The sequence below is a fragment of the Cucurbitaria berberidis genome (assembly GCF_010015615.1).
Source record: "Cucurbitaria berberidis CBS 394.84 unplaced genomic scaffold K460scaffold_1, whole genome shotgun sequence".
NCBI lineage: Eukaryota > Fungi > Ascomycota > Dothideomycetes > Pleosporales > Cucurbitariaceae > Cucurbitaria > Cucurbitaria berberidis.
In genome coordinates, this window is record NW_024468935.1 from 231,059 (window position 1) to 249,264 (window position 18,206).

The window sequence follows — 18,206 nt, forward strand, 5'->3', positions numbered from 1 at the left end:
TGACACCATTGACTTGCGATGCGTGTCCTGTCCGCTCCTGGTCTCGAGAAAGGGTTTGCTCGATGCCATACCCATGCTCTGGACTGTCGCCCGACCCCGACGACCTACTAGCAATACGAATAGCCTCTTCCACAGCAGCAGCAGCGACGTTAGGACGCTCGACCTGCTCAGCGGTCTCAGGGTCCTCGGGAGGCTTGAACAGCGCAGCCTCGTGATCGTCAAAGTCCTGCCCCGGATTGACCGTCTGGTACTCGACCAACTTCACAATCTTATACATTCCATACGCAAGTAGTGTGCCCATCAGTGGCCCAAACCAGTAGATATAATGGTAGTGAGGAAAGTTCCGCGTAACCACACACGGACCAAAACTCCGTGCAGGATTCAAACTTCCACCCGTGAAGAATACGCCGACGAGTTCTGCTACGAAGAGAGACATGCCGATACCGATGGGAGCGAGGTAGGTCGCTTTGTGCTTCTCGGCCGCGAGCATGAAGATGGTAAAGACGAGGAGTGATGTGAGGAACATTTCGAGGAAGACGCCGCGCGCGGCAGACACGCCGAAACCGAGGGTTGTCGAAACGTTGAGGGGGCCCGGTAGGATGGCCTGGATCACGGCAGCAGCGCACATGCCAGCGAACATTTGAGCGACGAAGCAGAGGGCTGCACGGGTTGCTGTAATAGCGCCGATGAGGTAGAGGCCGAGCGTGACCTATTCAGCATTGTTAGCTTCTCATCCCATCTCATCTCCATTTCCCGAATTCCTTCGTGTGGTTCGGGAGACACTTACAGCTGGATTGAACAACCCACCACTGACCCGAAAGAACACCCAAACATTGACCATCAAGCTAAACCCAAACGCCAGACTGATATATAGCAGTACACTCGTATTCGGCGCCTGTGTTATGCTGCCACTCTCCTGACCCGCTGTTGCCGCATCGCTGTACTTAGCAGCGGTGTTTGCAACGGACGTTCCTCCAAACGCAAAGAACAGGAACATGAATGTGCCAGCGAACTCGGCAGCAGCAGCAACCAGCTCGTTGCGCCATCGATTCGTGATGAAGGACTTTTGGCGCTGTTTTGTGGGGTGGCCAGTCTTGGGTTCGCCCGAGGCTGTGGGTGCGTGTTTTTTGTGGAGGGGAAGGAGGTTCTTGAGCGCCATCGTGGAGGTGTTGAGACGGAAATTGACGTCTCAAGGGATCGAGGATACTCGAGACCCAGCAGACGCGTCAACAAACGCACCTGGAACAGAGAAAAAGAATAACGAGAACGGTCGTTTGTTAGTATGAGAAAGCAAATCGATGAAGACAAACAGTCCAAGCTCCGAGGAATGAAGTTAGCCTTCCTTCCCAAAATAAAAAAGGACAAACCTCGAGCAATATGTGACGTCTTGCAGCAATTATCCCCCCCTTCGCCCCGCAAGACAGACGACAGTGGCGTACGGCACGCGTCCACCCGCTTACCACGGCTCTTCGGTCGTACAACTACGCATTCCATAAAGGCTGTCCACGTCTCGCAGCAACGTCCGCTCGCTCTCCCTTACACTGCCATCTGCAACGTCAACGACGGCGCGGCCAACCAGACGCCCATCTAGCGTGAACCCTGCATATGCAATTGCTCCAGCACACCATCACGGCATCTGGCGTCCACAGACTCGACATCTTACCGAGGGCTTCGGCGACATTGCGTGTTCAGCTGGCCTTCGCTTTTCGAAACGCATGGCGGTGAGTGGTGGTTTCGTTCGTTGATGGTGAGGATGTGCCGTCTGGGATGGGGGGACGATCGATGCATAGTGTGGGGTTAGCCTGTCGGCTAGCGGGGATGATGTCATGACGAAGATGATGGGCGGCCGTGGCTGCTGTCAGCAACTATCTGGTGGGTAATAAGTACATATTGATCGCCAGACATTAAAGATTTCGACTGGCGCAGTTGTTTGTCTATATCGCTACGTCCGCCCTACGCGTCGATACACGCTGCTGCGTGGCTACTTCACCAAATTGCACGACATACGGACACGAACACCAGCCAGCCATAACGAGTACAAAGATAAGACAGGACCTACGTCAGATATACGAGTTGATATTACTATGCACAAGATCATCTTTACCTGGTAGGAAACTTGGGTTCTATCTGTTTCACCGCTTTCCTTGTTACGTGGAGAAGACTCTTGCTTCTCATCAATTTCATTCAGCCTGTCCTATTTCAACTCAGATTCGCCATATTTCTCATTGACTGTTTCTACTATCCGTCATATTCCCCCTAGTCAGTCTCTGCAGTTCCCTCACAATGATCTGCACCCTAGGCCCTGTTCGCTATTCCCTGTGCGCCGTCCTGGCCTTGCATCGTCCATTAGCTGTTCATTTGTCCACTCTCTATCCTCGACCTTAGTCTGGTCCGAGCCACTGATTTCTGCATCTGTTGGCTCCACTAGAGAATTATCGGGCACATCCAGGTCTTCAGCTGCAGTTGAAGGTACGATGTGATGCATGTCGCGTAAGGATCCAGTTTGGCTTGGGCCACGGGTGCCAAAGTAGTTTTTCAACATGGAAATGCTCGTGAGGGATGGCATATTCTTCAACTGTTACAACAAGTTTCTTAGTTGTGGCGGTGGATGAGTTATCTTTCGCTCCAGCGAGGAATTTATCAAGAGAGGCTCTCAGATTCAAGAACATTGTGAAGCAACAATTTGGGTTGTGCTTGCTCAATGAATGTGGGTGACCCAGTGCAGGCTTGCTAGCACCACTGTGTGTGAAAGGCATGCCAGATTTGCCTCCTATGCCCATAAAACACCATCGTCCGGATCCACAACACTCAATACCCACATCCGAAAACCTAATCACAACCCCACAGACTCGACTGAGCAGCCAAGTTTATCCATCATCTCAACCAAGCCAATCCTCACGCCACTGGCAAATACGTCTTTCGACATGTCGCCTCCTTCTAAACCACGCCTTCCTGGCCCTTGGTCCCGTGCTTTTTCACCCCTGACAAACCTCGACGACTCGCCTAGCGTTCACGTTGATCATGTGAATGTCAATGGAGTCTTGGCCGCTGGCCCATGGAGCGTACAACCTCATAATGGCTTGCCAACGATTGAAGAGACCTCTGAGAACGATAGTAGCGCTGATTCCGACTACGTCTTTGTCCACTCTATCAATCAAGACGTGCCTTCAAACTCATTGGACGAAGGATACGAAGACATCCTATCTATTGATGGTGAAGTCTCTGAGCAAGATAGCAGCGACAGTACCTCAGAATCTGACGATATGGAAGCGAGCTCACGCTTTCCTGTCGTCGAGTATCGCTTCATCCAAGATGCCGACATTGGCCCCGCGCCATTCACGAAACAGCATCTCATCACCAGCTCAGCTAAGGCGCCAATCCTGGGCCCACATACCGCCATCCAGAATCCATTTGGTCCAGACAAAGACAAATGGCTCCATCTAGCGAAGAACCTGAGTGGGAGTGAGATCAACCTTACCGAGCTTGCAATCTTCTGGCTCTGGTCTGGGTATCTAAACATTGAGCGTGGGAATGTGGAGGAGTCTACCACAATCTCCATGGCCCCTACTTCACCTTGTGCCGCAGAGCGTTGCCCCATGATAGGCCCACCCGATGCCTCATATCCGATGACGAATTCAACAAAGCCGCCCTTCGTCGGCCCTCGCACCTTCATTCGCAACTCTGGCAACCACATGGCTGGTTGGATCCTCCACATATCGCGCTTCTTGACCAAGGAAGAAATCCAGATTGCAACCGAGAATCTTCGTCTCACGTGTGATATGCCGCATGGCTGGGCTTATCGCCATGACCCAGATTGTAGCCATGGCGTAAAGCGGACGCTGGGAGAGGAGTCTAGGTTGACTGATCTGCTTCAGCGACAGGATCGCGCTGCTGTGTTTCTCCATGACGTTATTGGACTTGACTTTGCTACCCAAGATCAGCCTGGGGCCAATGTTGCTCCAATCTGGATCAAGCGTGCTTCGCTTGCGCCTCTCTTTGGGCCCTTCCAGCTAGTCGATTTTGACGAAGATAAAGGTGGCCAGGCAAACACGTTCGACAACGGCCGCTACGCATCATCAACTTCAGACTTCGATGCCGACTATGAACATCCTAATATTGACCGCGAAGATATTTCTTCGGCCAGCGAGCTCCAGAACCACACTGACTTCTCTAATAACTTTGGACAAGAGTCAGTTTCCCAGCCTGACGTTCCATCTGAAAAGACCTGTACCACTGCAGGCGAAGAGACACCGGACTCAACGGACAGTGTGCTACTGGAGGCAGACGGCAGTGGTTTCGGAGAGTTATCGCGAGGATTGATAATCCACGCTGGCATCGACGAGTTCGAGAATACTCCTGTGTCCGAGGATGTTGTAGATGACTCGTTGTCTATCAACGAGGATAGCTTCCTTGAGCAGAGCTTTGTGGTCGCAAGCCCTCTCTACGTCCAACCGCCAGATGCTCGAGAGCCTGCACTCATTGCACGCGAGAAAGAAACCACTGTCACCTGCGAGCAAGCGCTTGAAAAAGCAGTTGTCAAAGTAGAAGAAATTGTCGAGGCAGCCTCGGAGGCCTTCCAGAACATGGCGCCGATAACTCCAGTCAAGGCAGAGCCACGCTACCCTCTCTTTGGCGCTATTCACAACGCGACTGCATATGTCGTCACCTTTATAGAGCAGCACGTCCGCATCGCTCTCCCGAGCTGCTCCGTCGGATACCTCATGGCTGCGACTTGCCCAGAGGTGCAGAATCACATTATTCGACCAGCTGATATCATGTTGTTCTGCTCCTCATATCCTGAGCGAGTTGGCGCATTGTTCATTGCCGGTTTGGCAGTTTGTCCTTTCATTCTGTTACCGATCTGGGTGCTTGTGGAAGCGGGAGGTCCCAGCCGCGTTCGACAAATGATCATGATGGTTGTTATTGCTGGATATGTATACCTGGGCGCTTTGTGGGCGACTGCTCAAAGCTGAAGAAGGTAAGGTGATTAGACGGCTATTTTGCGGAGTAGCAATGTGTAGATATGTGTATACATTCTATACCTGACATCACCTGGAGAAATACATAGGAATCAATGCAAGGCATTGCACAATACCACTCTAGTATGAGTGTACGTCGCTAAGGATATGATAAAAATACAAGTCCATTCAAATATCGGCGTTCCCACATCCCTCAAAACTCATGTCTTTGTTTAGCGGTGCACCTAAATTAGAACGCTCCATGTAACTTCTTTTGGGGGCGGAAACAGCAACCCAATAACTGCTCCGTACCTGCACCTAAATCTCGCTTGTGAAAACACGGTATCCACCCATTAGATTCAACATGGTTCTACCCCGGGCCATTTTCTTCAAGTAGTTTAATGCCCGTAGTCGCGTGGTACCCCGCAAATAGTTCGCCGAGGAACTCCTTCGTATAGAACATCGTGAATGCGAGCATTCAGCTTCGAGGAGGAAAGCTGTAGAAAACATGCTGGAATTTAAGTATAAGTAGCGACCGATTCGGTCTCTGACTTGTTGAGAGGTTCTTCTCGTTCGGAACCTAATCAGCTACAAGTTCAACAAGCATCTATCCATCTACTTCCACGATAATGAAGCTCCCAATCAACACAGCCTCCCTCCTCCTCCTCGCTGCACTCTTACCAGGCCCAGTCCTTAGCGGCTCCTGTCGCGGCTGTCCCTGTATGCAACCCTCCCCACCAAGTCCTTGTTCTTTAAAAACAAGGTTCAACTAATTCTATAAAGTCCCCTGCGGCCGCGTAGAAAACAAATCCAGCAAAGCAATGCTGTACACGACCAACCCTTCAACAAACTGCAACGCACACGTTGGTCGCTGCAAGTTTCACAACTGGTACGATACACTGCCCTGGAACACTTACCAGCGTACCGTGGCTTGCACGCAAACTCCCCTGGCGGCTGGAAAGAATAAGGGCGGGTGCAGCGAGGATGTGGATGTAGATGGGTATACGTTTGCGCATAACGATTATTTTGTTGGGGGGATCAAGAAGGTGAAGGGTACATGGACGAAGATTGCTGATACGCAGACTACGACTTGTAGGTCGGATGGGCCGAATTTGTTCTGTAGTTGATGCGGCTGACTATACACGGGGAGAAGAGTGGATAATCGAGTGAATTGTTCGAACGGAGGGTTGTTCCCATTGAAATGTTTTACGCTATCTTATACATGGCCGTTACAAATTAGGTTGACTTCACGTTTGGTACGCGTCTGAAGATGTGCCTCTCCCAGCCATCAATTTCATCAACCACTTCCTCCCTCACAAGTGTGTAACGGCCGATCTTTGGCAAGATCTTGGCCCAGATCAACCAGTAAACGCCACCAGCAGCAATGATACCAAAACCGACGACGCAGTGGAGGTAGTATGGCAAGGACTCGTAGACGCTGTTTCCGTTGCTTGGTGGCACGAAAGGCGCAACGACGAGGTAGATGTTGCTGAGTAGGAAGAAGATTGCAACTGGCAGAGACGCACGGATCGGCGGGTTCCAGTTCCACTTGCTGCGATTGAGGTAGAGATGGATAAGAGCGCCGGCGACGAAAACGTTCACAATGGCCAGAGGGTAAGAAATGACACTGTTCCCATATTAGCATATTGAGGAATTACAATTTGATGTCATCAAACTTACTTGACCATGAAGTTGTACGCGTCACCTGGCGGAGGCGCCAACATGAGGATGACCGAGACGAGCCAATGCTCGAAGAGACCGGCAAGCGGCGCATTGAAAGGACGGTTGCTGGCCCATAGACGCGAGAATGGGAGGATGCCTTCGCGACCAAGCTCTTGCACCAGGCGACCCTGGGAGAAAATGACACTGAGGACATTACCAAAGGCGGAGAGAGCAACGAAGACGGACAGCGCGCGTTCAGCCTTTGGTCCGAAAACATTGCGAAACAAAGAAGCAGCCACGAGGCGCTTCGCAGCCTTGATCTCCTCGGCGGGTACAGCGGCAAAGTAGGCGACGTTCACGAACATGTAGAGGACCGCGACCGAACCGAGAGCTAACGGTGCAGCAAGTTTCAATGTGCGCACGGGATTCTTTGTTTCGCTCAGAGCGTAGTTGGCGTTGCTGTAGCCGATATAACTCCAGATGACATTGTATAGGGCCGTGACGACTCCGTACGCGCTACCCGTCGTGCCTTTGAAGGCATTATCGAAGTTGTGTGGCTTATCGATCTTGAGCGCGCCTCCCAATGCTGCCCAGCCGGATACGACGATGAGGAGAATGATCAGCAGCTTGATTATCCCGAGGAGGTTCTGCAGTCTTAGTCCCCACTTCAGAGCCAGACCGTGGATGAGAAAAGCAGTGGTGATACAAGCGAGGCCGACGCCTCTCTGGTTCCAGCGGTTGACTTCAACATTCGCAGCGTGTAGGATGTACTCTCCGAAGACGACAGAGTTGGATCCAGCCCAGCCAAGGAGGACGACGTATCCAGTGTATAGGCCGGTAGCCAGGAACTTGGGCTTGCGATAGACGAACTCGAGATAGTTCTTTTCACCACCATTGCGAGGGATAGCCGTGCCGAACTCGAGGTAGACGGCCATACCGGCGGCGGCGATGAGCATGCCCGCAACCCATATGAAGAGAGAGAGGCCGACACTGCCGGAGAGGGTGAAGATGGCGCTGGGTGTAGCAAAGATGCCAGTGCCGATCATGCGGTTAAAGATCAGGAAGACGGCGGAAGTGACACCGATCTGGCGCTTGGCCTGGCGAACATGGTAGAGAGAGCCATTGTCAATATCTGTTTGTGGTACTTCGTTCTCCTTGGTGTCGTTAGATGTCGTCGCCGATGTGACTCCGTGCTTCGAGGAGAAGAACTTCGACATGGTAGAGGTGGAGAAGAGAACCCCTACTGTAGGTGGAGATTTTGATCCTCAAGCACTAGGTTATAGACCGTCTTATACGAAACCCACGCCGTCAGCCAACTTAGGGACCTGCCTCTTGTGATCCAAGGGTGAGGTGTGGTCAGAGTGCGACCATAGACGCCATTATGGCGAATTTTTCGGTCGTGCCGATGACGTGCCAATAGCGAATACGATCCTGAAGGACAAGTTATTACTCAATATAAGCCCGAAAGACCGTCCTGCCTGTTGAATTCGCATGGCATTGATGTCGTGATGAAAATCTGGATCACGGAAACTGCTCCGGATCGGGCATAGTGCATGATACTAGCGCAAAACGTGATTGCGCGTGAGAAGCACGCAAGTCCGCGAGTTATACATCTCCAATCATTAATACCTTGGCAGTCATTCGAGCGGCTTTCATCGGCTAGATATATTTTCACTGTCCTTTATAAGGATAGCCTTCGTCGGTGCACGCCGTGGTCGAGGTGCTTGGCGAACGTTACTTCCTTAGTATCCAGGCTTAGCACTACAAGAGAAGATTTTAAAAGTGCCTACGCACTAGTTGAGCTATCGCTAGTTGGCTTAGCACTACAGTTACTTTCAAAATTCAAACCCAGGGTTAATTGAGTCGCGGTAGCCTACATAGCCTCAGAGACCTTCGGGGTGAGAAAGTCGACCTACACTGTTCAAGACGGTCACGCGGCACGATGATATGGTCCGTACCAAATGAATGACTGGTTACTACTAATTTAGAAGAGACCGCAGCTGATATTGGCCGGCCGAACGCCATCGCCGAAGGAAATGAGAGAAAATGAATTCTTAGTAGTATAAGTGGTAACCCTTTGGTATCTTACTTAACGATTCCCCCTCGTGTAGTGAAGAGGATGACTTCGACCTCGAGCAAATTGTCAAGTAATTCCAAGCATCTTTGTGCTGCGTTAGTTGTGCGATGCTGTAGTCCGCAAGTAATATCCATGCATAAATGTCGCGGTAAAGGCTCCCAATAGCTAGTTATCTAAAATTCTCTTCCGTGGTACCACCTCACACTTCCATAAATCACCTGTCAAGGTCAAAGCGTCGGCTACCGACCTACCGAGCACGATTATCGCTCCGGGCAAATCGAAAAGCGGTTGAAAAAGCCAAGAACTGTAAATTAACAATGCTAAACTTAAATTTTACGCTATGGCCCGCCAACTTTCTACAGGCAGGAACGTCTCGACGTACTCTCCAACTCCATCCTGTACACCCTGTGCGTCTGTCGCGTTTTTCTTGCCTTTCTTCCTCACTTCGACCCGATTAAACTGGAAACGCAGGTTTGGTGACAAATAATGGGGCGTACTTTGGGAATGAATACGCACTATGACCTCTCCGGTCATGCACGCCGCTCCTATAGCTTCAGAGATAGCCTTGTTGAACGGTAACCAGCCGGCACTCAGTACCGCCTCCTGGTATATAAACTCCATCTTACTCAGACCTGGTGCAGCAACCTGTGGAAATGAAACCCTAATCGTGCTGTATCCTTGGGAGAATGGGAAAGGGAATGAAGCTTCGTCGATAAAGTTGACCCTGAAGCCCGACAGCGCGGGCAACATCCTTAACAAGCGCTTGAAGGATTCTGTGTCGTAATCCACAGGGTAGCATCGTACTCCGGGGAGACCTGTCGTGGGAATTGTGATCTTTCGGCGCCAGGATGTAGCAAGAAGTCTGACTTGGTCGAGTCGTATCAGTGCCATTGGAGACGATAGTTCACTACATGATCGAAAAGATCGATATGGCAAATAAAAGATTCCATTCTGATACAGCTGGTCAAGGCCTTCTTTTTTGATCGTCTTGCACGTCATTAGCCACGCTGGGAGTCCGATTCGCACTGGAGCTTGGCCATAGTGAAGTGTTAGGCGACTATTGTGTTGACAGAGTTCATACTCTCGCGTTCCAAAGGCGAAATCGTACACTATATTCCTGAGCTCTCTTGGTAATTTTAAAAAAGGAGAGTGTGTTGTTCTTCCCCCTTGGAACGTTTCAACGTCTAGGTGGAAGCGCGTTATTGATTCAGATAGCTGATCGAAGTCCGTGCCTGGGTCGAGGGCCATCGGAGGATGGTGATTAAGGAGAGGTGTCGAATGATTGAGGGGGTTGTTTCGTTCGTCAGAATGTGTCAGAGGAGTTGGATGTGGCTCCTCGGGCTTAAGATTCATAGGATACCCTAAAACACCATCTGGCGTTGTATGAACCAAATGAGAACCGTAGGATTGAACGACAATGAGGCCTTGTTGTAGTCGACGTAGCTTGCCCTGAGCTGTACGGCAAGTCCGGCGACCTTTTTTACGTGATTTGCATGCTTTCATCAGCAAGGTCAAGCAGTCTAGTGTAAATTATTCAGGGGGTGGAGAACAGTTTTTGAAAAATGATGACAAAGTGAAGGAAAGGAGGAAGCAGTTACATGTACGTACTGGTACTTTACTTTCCCATCGAGCGAACGCGTATTTTGACAACCGGATGGTCCCAGTACCCGTACTGCTGGGCCCTTCTTTGGCGGCCGGGTTGGACAAAGGAATAGAATAGTCTCCATTTCTCATGCCAATCAGGTGCCTTTGTTAAGCGAATAGATACCCGAGGAAATGTATCTTGCCTAGGCACTAGTTCTGTCAATGTACAACGTTTGGTTTTGGATGCCAAACTCTTCGCGCTTTGCGGGATCTAGTGTCCTTCTAACCTCCATTCCTCGTCCTAACCTTTCGCAGGCCAGTTTTCCGGTAATTGCTTTTCACGCCCCTTCTAAATCCACATCATGCTCCATCATAGCTCCCAACCAGACGCTTTCGGCTCGCTCACGTGAGAGCGATTGTTTTGAGAAGCGCATAGTGTTATAGCATTTGCGACGAAGAAATAGTCCAGTCTAGGCTCTTTTGAGTCAAGCTCAAAAAAGACTAACAGTATTGCATACGATTTAAACCAGCTCCACCGGTGTCTATTCCACTGTTACTTGCAAGTTCAACGCAGGAACACGAAGCTTCCGTCGACCCTCGCGCTTCGGGCAGGCCCCAGCTCTTCACATTACTGAAAACGGCAGGTGTTTAGCGAACCCCAACCTGACGATGATACGCTAGCTAGTACTAGGTTGATGACACGTGGGCAGCTCGCGTGTTAGTGTACCACTATATGAATAGCTGAAGGATTCGCGTGTGTTGACATTGGACGCTGAGCCGTCACTAACAGCTTGGCATCAATACGCTTAAAACATTAGCGTATATAATAGAAAAAGGTTCCAGCTTTAACCTACCTAGGGCAATGCTCGGAGACTGAGCAAAGCGTTGCCAACGTCCACAGTAAACGGTTCTTAGATTCCGTGAGAAAGACTGATTGGCGGTGGGTATCAATATTGCTTGAGATACCTCAGCATGGATAGCTCCGGTTCACTCGTACGCGGCTGCGAAGTTCCTGTTCGAGGTTGACTCTGGAAATGCTATATATTATAGCTATCGAGAAAAGAACTGGGGCGTTGGTGCTACAAGCCCCTAGACTGAATGACGTGGGATTGACAGAGTGGGATGAGCAATGATAGTAATTGCGAGTAGTATAAGAAAAGGGGTCGAGAGTGTAGGCAGTTTGTTGTGCTTAAGTCACTAATGGATGCCCCAATCTTCTGGTATCGCAGAGTACTTCGAACTACTTTCGTGATTTTCCAAACGATCGCGTGCATACGTAACCGATCAGTCTGTTTTGCTGAGAATAAAAAAGTTGTAAAGCTCAGAGAGCTCTCTGCAAATCGTAAACGCGGTGTTGCAACACAATAAACGGTACGGTACGTACCGCGACGCAAAAAGTTGCTGATCCCTCGGTGTTTGATAATAATCCTACGCCGCGCTTTGCTCTTCACAAGTAGAGCTTCTTGTATATTTGTGGTAGGGTCAATTCGCCTTAGGTGGTAGTTAGGAAGAACCACCTGAAGTAATATTTCCGTGTCGCTGAATCGATTTTCGTAGGGTCTCACAAAAGGCGGGGTACCGGTACCCATCGCTATCTCTTACATAAGCGAGACTCTGCCACGTCACATCACAGCCTTGTTACCCACTTCATCTTATCCCGAGCCCCAGTCCTCTCTTCATTCGAGATTACTCGGAGCTCTTACTATTACTTGGATTACCAGGTCATGACGTCGCTTCTGACTCTCCCGAACGAGCTACTTCAAAACATCGCCTGCTATCTCCCGTGCTCCGCCATCCTCAAATTTATACGAGTTAATCGGCGGCTACATGAAGCCTGCAATGACCGCCTTGTATATCAATTCGTTGCCAAAAACACACTGAAGCAGGACTCCGAAGCAACCAAACACTTGCACAAGATATCTTCTCGTACCAACAGATCAAACGTGTGCTCGGGGCAGCTGGCATGGCCCGAGGGTGATCAATTCCTACAAGAGTTATCTCTGGCGAAGACTATACGTGTTGCCTACGCAGTCGAACAATGCGTTGCTGCATTATGTAAGAAGGACCCTGAATGGACGCTCAAGATTCGGAAGGGAACTACATTGCTCGATATCAGCGACTGGCTGCCTCACATGTTGGCTCTAAATCATCCTGCGGGATGCGACCTTGATCCTGCTACTTTTTTTCGGGTCCAAGGCGAGCTGAGCGTCCCTGTTTCCATATTCCTCCGCTCTTACTCGACGAAACGTATGCTATCTTGGTCGCGATGGGACTCTGAAGATAAAGCGCACAGAGTCAGACAACACACGGCGGAATTCATCAACGCTAGCTTCATCTTGAGTTATACAACTCTTCAGCGGTTCAGAACTGCCAGGGAACAAAAGGAGCTTATGCATGTTATCCTTTCATTTCAGCACCCTTCCGATCGCATTAAGATGGAGGAAGAATCTATAAGTGCACGGAGTGATGCCGAGGAAGTCATTCGGCAAGCAAGAATAAATTTAGCCGATCGCGTACCCGGCAAATTCAAACGCGACCTCTCTCTAGCGCAGGCTATGGCATTGCTCCCATTCATCATCATCCTGATGGTTACCCGATTCCGCGGGACGATACATATAGTAGCACAACTTCCAATGCCAGCAAAGATACCATTCCACACCTTTATGGATATACCGGCAGCGTTGTATAATACCGCTGAGACTTTCAATACATGTCATATACGCGAAATGACCAAACCCACATTTCTCTCCGGACGATGGAGGGGAGCTTATATCGATCATACGGGTTCTCATGGTAGGCAGTTCGACCCCATTATGCGCCACATGAACATCGCTGCTCGTTTACCAACTGAAGAGGAGGCAGCAAAATCGGAAGCCAAAGTAGTCATTGATTGGCAAAGTCGAGGCATTGATTACCTTGGATATTTCTTGCTCTGGGGTTTTATTTTAGAAGACGGGAGGGTACACATAGTAAAGCGGAATATGTTGCGGCGCTTGGTCTGGAAGTGGTCTGGTCACATGACCCCATTTGGAATTATCGGTGTATGCAAGCAATTGAATTCCTCTGAAGTTGAAGGCCACTTCTGGATCTGGAAGGAGGAGTGGTGTTAGTCACCATACGTTGGTGAGATATCATAAAGATGGGCTGCACCGTAACCTAATATTGCAACACTAAGTGACGGATATCGGGGGTAAGTGAATGGTTTTGGAGAGTATGGAGTGCGTTGAGCATGAGACAGCAAAAGCCTTGTAACATATTATGCTAGAGAGAGAAGAATAAATTATAAAGCTCAAAGAACTCTTAGTAGATTTATAAAAGTAGTATTATACTATAATAAATAGTATAGTACCGCGATAGTTGGATATACAACTATAGAACGAAGTCTAGCTACGTAATAGTAATACTACTGCCTATAGTAGTAGATTAAAAAGCTAGCAATCTAATAGACACTAAGGGATCTCAACTCAACCCCTCTTTAGTCGCCTTGAGTTCGACAACTAATATGGGCATTTACGGTGACCAAGGATGACCGTCCGGACCAAGGTTCGCACCCAGAAAAGCAAGCTCGAGCAACGTCTTCTTCACAGTTTCTTCCTGTGCGCGTCCATTTCTTGATTGAAAATGGCTGCGACTCCGATTTCGGACGTAAGGTCGGTTGCTAGCGCCAATATCTGAGTAGAAGAGCTAATGGATTTGATGGCTTGTGAAGGCTTGTGAGGGCTCATCCAGAAGGATTTTACTGCGCGCGATAAGTGCAATGAGTTTCGCACCAGCGGTGGCCCAGGTACGTGCAACTTCCTTTTGGAGAATAATTGTTCCGATGCAAAGAGGATGTACTTGTGGAAAGCTCATTCCTCCGATCTCACCATTAGCACTGGTGATCAGAACGATCTTTCCTTTGGACTTAAGCTCAGGAATTTTGGGTCGATGGCTGCATATACATCTCGTCGCATAGATTTGGTGCAAGGGAAAGGTGTTGTGAAAGCGTTTGCGCAGGCCGGATGCGTCAAGTAGAAATTGAGTTCCACAATTGACCATACATCTATCTATTACCAAAAAACATTAAATTAAATAACTTCCAATAGAATCTTTCCCAAACGGAATGCCAATTGATTCTCATGGTGAACTTGTGATCTTTCAGCGCTGTGTTCCTCCCCACAAGGTCTATGTGGGGCTGGAGCTACCCCAACTCACCCCGCATACTGCATTTCTAAACGCTAGCTCAGCGCAGTTCAATTGATCGGTCAAGATTTAAAAGGAGGAACACGACAACGATTGAAACAGAAAACTTAATTTGGCCAAATTTATCGCAATCATGGACCCCGCACAATTCGGCTTGAGCACACGTCCGCTCCAACATGCCCCTTACGGACCCATCTCCATCGAGATGCTTCAGGGTACTAACGCAGGCAAGGTTGCGGTTATTACAGGAGCAGGCCGAGGTATTGGTGCTGCAATTGCTGCATCGCTAGCAAAATCTGGTGCCGACATTGCGATCTTGGATCTCAATATTGCGAACTTGGCAGACACGAAGAAAGAATGCCTGACACATAATGTCAAAGTTGAAACTTTCGAATGCGATGTCACGGACGAGGCGCGATTGAAAGAGGTATTTGATAAGGTGGAGAAGCAATTGGGCCCGATTGAGTAAGTTGGCTTGAATCGATAGATATGAGCTATAGCCTGTTGACATGTGTAGAATACTGGTCAACAACGCCGGTGTGCTTGACCAAAGACCATTCATCATGTCAACCTTCTCCTCCTTCTGGCGGCAAATCGAAGTCAACTTCAAAGCTGTAACTAACCCTTGCACCACTGCAACCCTGTGGCACCCTGTCGTAATCACCACCGCCATTTGCTAACCCTTCTGCAGCCTCTAATGCTAGTGCATAATGTCCTCCCTCTTATGCGCTCCCGTGGTCATGGATGCATAATAAACATTGCTTCACGCTCTGGCACCGTCGACGTACCCATGACATTGGGGTACGTGACCTCGAAAGCAGCGTTGATCCGTGCTACACATACGCTACAGAAAGAGATAGAGCTTGATGGGCTGGATCCCGGGATCCATATGTATGCACTACATCCCGGAGGTGTTCTTTCTGCGATGGGCGGCTGTATGTATTCATTAACCCCAGAACAAAGGAAGATATGCTAAGAAGCCCGTAGCTGGTGCGGCGGAAGATGTGAAGGAGAAATACGGGGATATCACTGATGAAGAGTTTTACAAAGACTTGTTCAAAGATACACCAGCGCTCTGTGGCCAGACTTGCGCCTATTTGGCGACCGGGAGAGGAAAAGAGCTGCGAGGATTTTATATCGGTATGCTACTATCTCTTGTCACCACTTTACTAGGCTCAACTGATATTGTCTAGATTGTCGACAGGACGTCTCTAAGCTCCTTGAAATTGGCCGCGAGACGCTGCAAAAGGAAAACCGAAATACGCTAACTGTCAACTTCATTGACGGTTACGCCAACGAGCCATAGTACAATGTAAAATGCGATAGCCATTTGAATCTGCTGTCTCCTTCAGATCACTTTCTTCATACCACGTCTTTTGTCTCAACGTACTCCGTGCTGATACTCTTCCTGCCTTCACCAAACTTAGCCTCTTCACGAGCTGCAATTCGTGCATCAGCCTCAATGAACTCAGCTGGACGATGCAGTTGCACGGCCAACTTGTCGCGATGAATAAAAAGACCAGGCCCCCCTTCGAAAAACCGATCAATGTCTTCTAGTGTCCGATTCGCGGTCTCGGGATAGAAGAAATACGTAATCGGGATGAAGGAGAAGCAAATCACCGCCCAGATGATCCAGAACTTGTATTTTAGTTTTTCAATGCCAGGGAGCGTAGCTTGGACGACAGCATAATTACAGATCCAGTTTGTGCTCATGGCGAGGGAAGCACCTTTGGTTCGCATTTCCAGGGCGTTGATCCTGACACTTGTCAGCAAAAGTTGAAAGATCGCGATGGAGTATACTTACTCGGTGGGATACAACCATGGTACACCAAGCACTCCCATGCCAAAGCTAGCAAAGAAAATGAAGAAGAACGAGACGGCGACGATGCCGAGCTTGTAAGAGTCGCCCCCTTTCTCAGACTGGCCTTGGGAAGCTGCGATGACGATCCAGCAAATAGAGCACGCTGCAGACGACACCATCATGACTTTTCTTCGGCCATACCGTTCAATGACAAAGTATGCCAAACAGGCGAAAATCAAGTAGTCGACGGAGCCAGCAGCTGCCAGAATACGGGCCAGGAGCTCAGAAATGCCGAGAGAGTTTATAAAGATATAGCTCATGAAGTAACTTGTAACATTTATCCCCGAGATCTGATTCATAGCCTGCATCCAGGCGCCCAAGATCATGCGCCGTAGAACGCCGGCTGGCCCTTTACCGCTCAATAGTTGCCACCATGTGTAGGTATTCATATGCTCGCGGTCGAGGATGTCTTTGATGATATTGTACTGCGTGACAACAGCCGGTGATTCGGGTGTCGCTCCGTGGCCCTCAAGTGCGGCGAGGACCTCTAATGCCTCGTCGTGCTTGCCTTTGCGGATGAGAAGACGCGGCGAGTCCGGCAAGAACGGACACATGGCGTAGATACAGAATGTGAAGAATAGTTGGAATGCCAATGGGAAGCGCCATGCTACATCGCGGGGTGCAAAAGAAAAGCCAAGAGTGAGCCAGTTCGAGATGCTGAAGCCGGTAATGCAGTTAGCTGTATATGCGGTCAGTACTACCCACTTAGGTGAATTGTTGGAGTTTAAACTCACCCATCTGGATAATGACAAGTTTTCCTCTGCTATTCATCTTACTCGTCTCTGCTTGCCAAACGCCAGCTGTTGCCGTATTCATGCCAGTTCCGAGACCGGCAACAATGCGCCCTACCATCATGCTAGGGACGGTCCAGCTGCAGGTTTGAATGATAGCTCCTATGCCAATGACCGTGGAGCCTAACATAATCTGACGAGGCCGCCCAAGGATATCGCCTGTCCAGATGGTGCTCATGGCGCCAATGAAGCAGCCGATATTGTAGATTGAGGTCATTACACCTTTCATATTCGCAGACGGGTACCCGAAGGTATGTAGGAAGTTTTCTGAGATGATGACATTGCCAAACACGCCTTGGTCGTACCCGTAGAAGCTGAAGGCATGTTAGCTTATGGGTCATTCGGTATTTTTGGGAGATACATGCATCAACACAGTGCTGGCTGCGATAGATATCCATACAGTCAGCCGCTCGCCAGAGCCTCCAAGATATTTTCGGGTCATGGTTGCTCGTGTCCGGTATGTTCCCAGAGTTTGAGATGTCGTTAAATAAGTGAAAGGAAAAATGCACCGTCGAGTTACTCTGCAACAAGGTGGTGAATCAAGAGAACTTCAGTGGAAGTTTCACTTCAGTAAGAGTACCAAAGTTCGACGTTTGTCGATCATCGCGGCGACCAACAGCTTCTTATACGGATTTCACAATGAAAACCTCGGGCCATCTTCGCCTATCGATATCCCATCTCTTCAGGCACCCCCATGGCCTTAAGCATAGATTTTCCCCAGGTTTCAAGGATTGGGGTCATTCCCCGTACCCCAGATGATAGCGACCCACTTCGACCCACAGCAGTAACGATGATTCGTTACCCCGTATCCGAAGAGCATCAGGCGAGCCAAGCTGCCTTGGTAGGGGCAATGAAGCGTGCATTGTGCAGCAAAATAAGAACATTATGACGGAGGTTGTGATGTTGCAGTTACAAGTGCGGAAATAATGCACGTCGGCTTACTACTTCAAGGAAGGCGGGAATTGGCCGGCTGTTGAGTGCGGAAGGTGTAGCGCGAGCGCGGGGTAAGGATGGAAAGTATACCGAGTGTAGGGATGGGGCAAGGCACCCGCGGGACCATGAAACTCAATAGCGCATTTGCATCAAAGAAC

The 18,206-nt window shown here is 49.5% G+C and overlaps 6 protein-coding genes across 6 annotated transcripts; 3 read left to right on the forward strand and 3 right to left on the reverse strand.

Moving 5' to 3' along the window:
* Positions 1-142: 142 nt before the first annotated feature.
* Positions 143-1,090, reverse strand: K460DRAFT_243280 (aquaporin-like protein; the record flags this gene model as incomplete). Its single annotated transcript, XM_040927327.1, has 2 exons — positions 143-709; positions 788-1,090. Coding segments are annotated over 2 exons (870 nt in total), but the record flags the coding sequence as incomplete, so codon positions are not given.
* A 1,834-nt stretch (positions 1,091-2,924) lies between these two features.
* Positions 2,925-4,973, forward strand: K460DRAFT_399748 (uncharacterized protein; the record flags this gene model as incomplete). The annotated part of the gene is made up of 1 exon (XM_040936259.1): positions 2,925-4,973. One exon carries the CDS (start codon positions 2,925-2,927, stop codon positions 4,971-4,973), a length of 2,049 nt encoding a protein of 682 aa, XP_040792198.1.
* A 1,019-nt stretch (positions 4,974-5,992) lies between these two features.
* Positions 5,993-8,092, reverse strand: K460DRAFT_324115 (amino acid transporter). Its single transcript, XM_040930563.1, has 2 exons — positions 6,639-8,092; positions 5,993-6,585 (listed from the first exon to the last, which is right to left on the reverse strand). Exons 1-2 carry the CDS (start codon positions 7,835-7,837, stop codon positions 6,195-6,197), a joined length of 1,590 nt encoding a protein of 529 aa, XP_040792199.1. The 5' UTR covers positions 7,838-8,092; the 3' UTR covers positions 5,993-6,194.
* Positions 8,093-11,946: 3,854 nt separating this feature from the next.
* K460DRAFT_360501 (uncharacterized protein) lies at positions 11,947-13,574 on the forward strand. The gene has a single exon (XM_040932284.1). It carries the CDS (start codon positions 12,006-12,008, stop codon positions 13,389-13,391), a length of 1,386 nt encoding a protein of 461 aa, XP_040792200.1. The 5' UTR covers positions 11,947-12,005; the 3' UTR covers positions 13,392-13,574.
* Positions 13,575-14,596: 1,022 nt separating this feature from the next.
* On the forward strand, positions 14,597-16,012 carry K460DRAFT_381599 (short chain dehydrogenase/reductase-like protein SDR; the record flags this gene model as incomplete). Its single annotated transcript, XM_040935369.1, has 5 exons — positions 14,597-14,928; positions 14,981-15,077; positions 15,155-15,398; positions 15,451-15,603; positions 15,657-16,012. The coding sequence occupies 5 exons, from the start codon at positions 14,597-14,599 to the stop codon at positions 15,767-15,769; spliced, it is 939 nt and encodes a 312-aa protein (XP_040792201.1). The 3' UTR covers positions 15,770-16,012.
* Positions 15,451-17,976, reverse strand: K460DRAFT_1389 (general substrate transporter). Its single transcript, XM_040926727.1, has 4 exons — positions 17,481-17,976; positions 17,059-17,429; positions 16,268-17,003; positions 15,451-16,219 (listed from the first exon to the last, which is right to left on the reverse strand). Exons 1-4 carry the CDS (start codon positions 17,555-17,557, stop codon positions 15,826-15,828), a joined length of 1,578 nt encoding a protein of 525 aa, XP_040792202.1. The 5' UTR covers positions 17,558-17,976; the 3' UTR covers positions 15,451-15,825.
* Between the last annotated feature and the right edge of the window lie 230 nt (positions 17,977-18,206).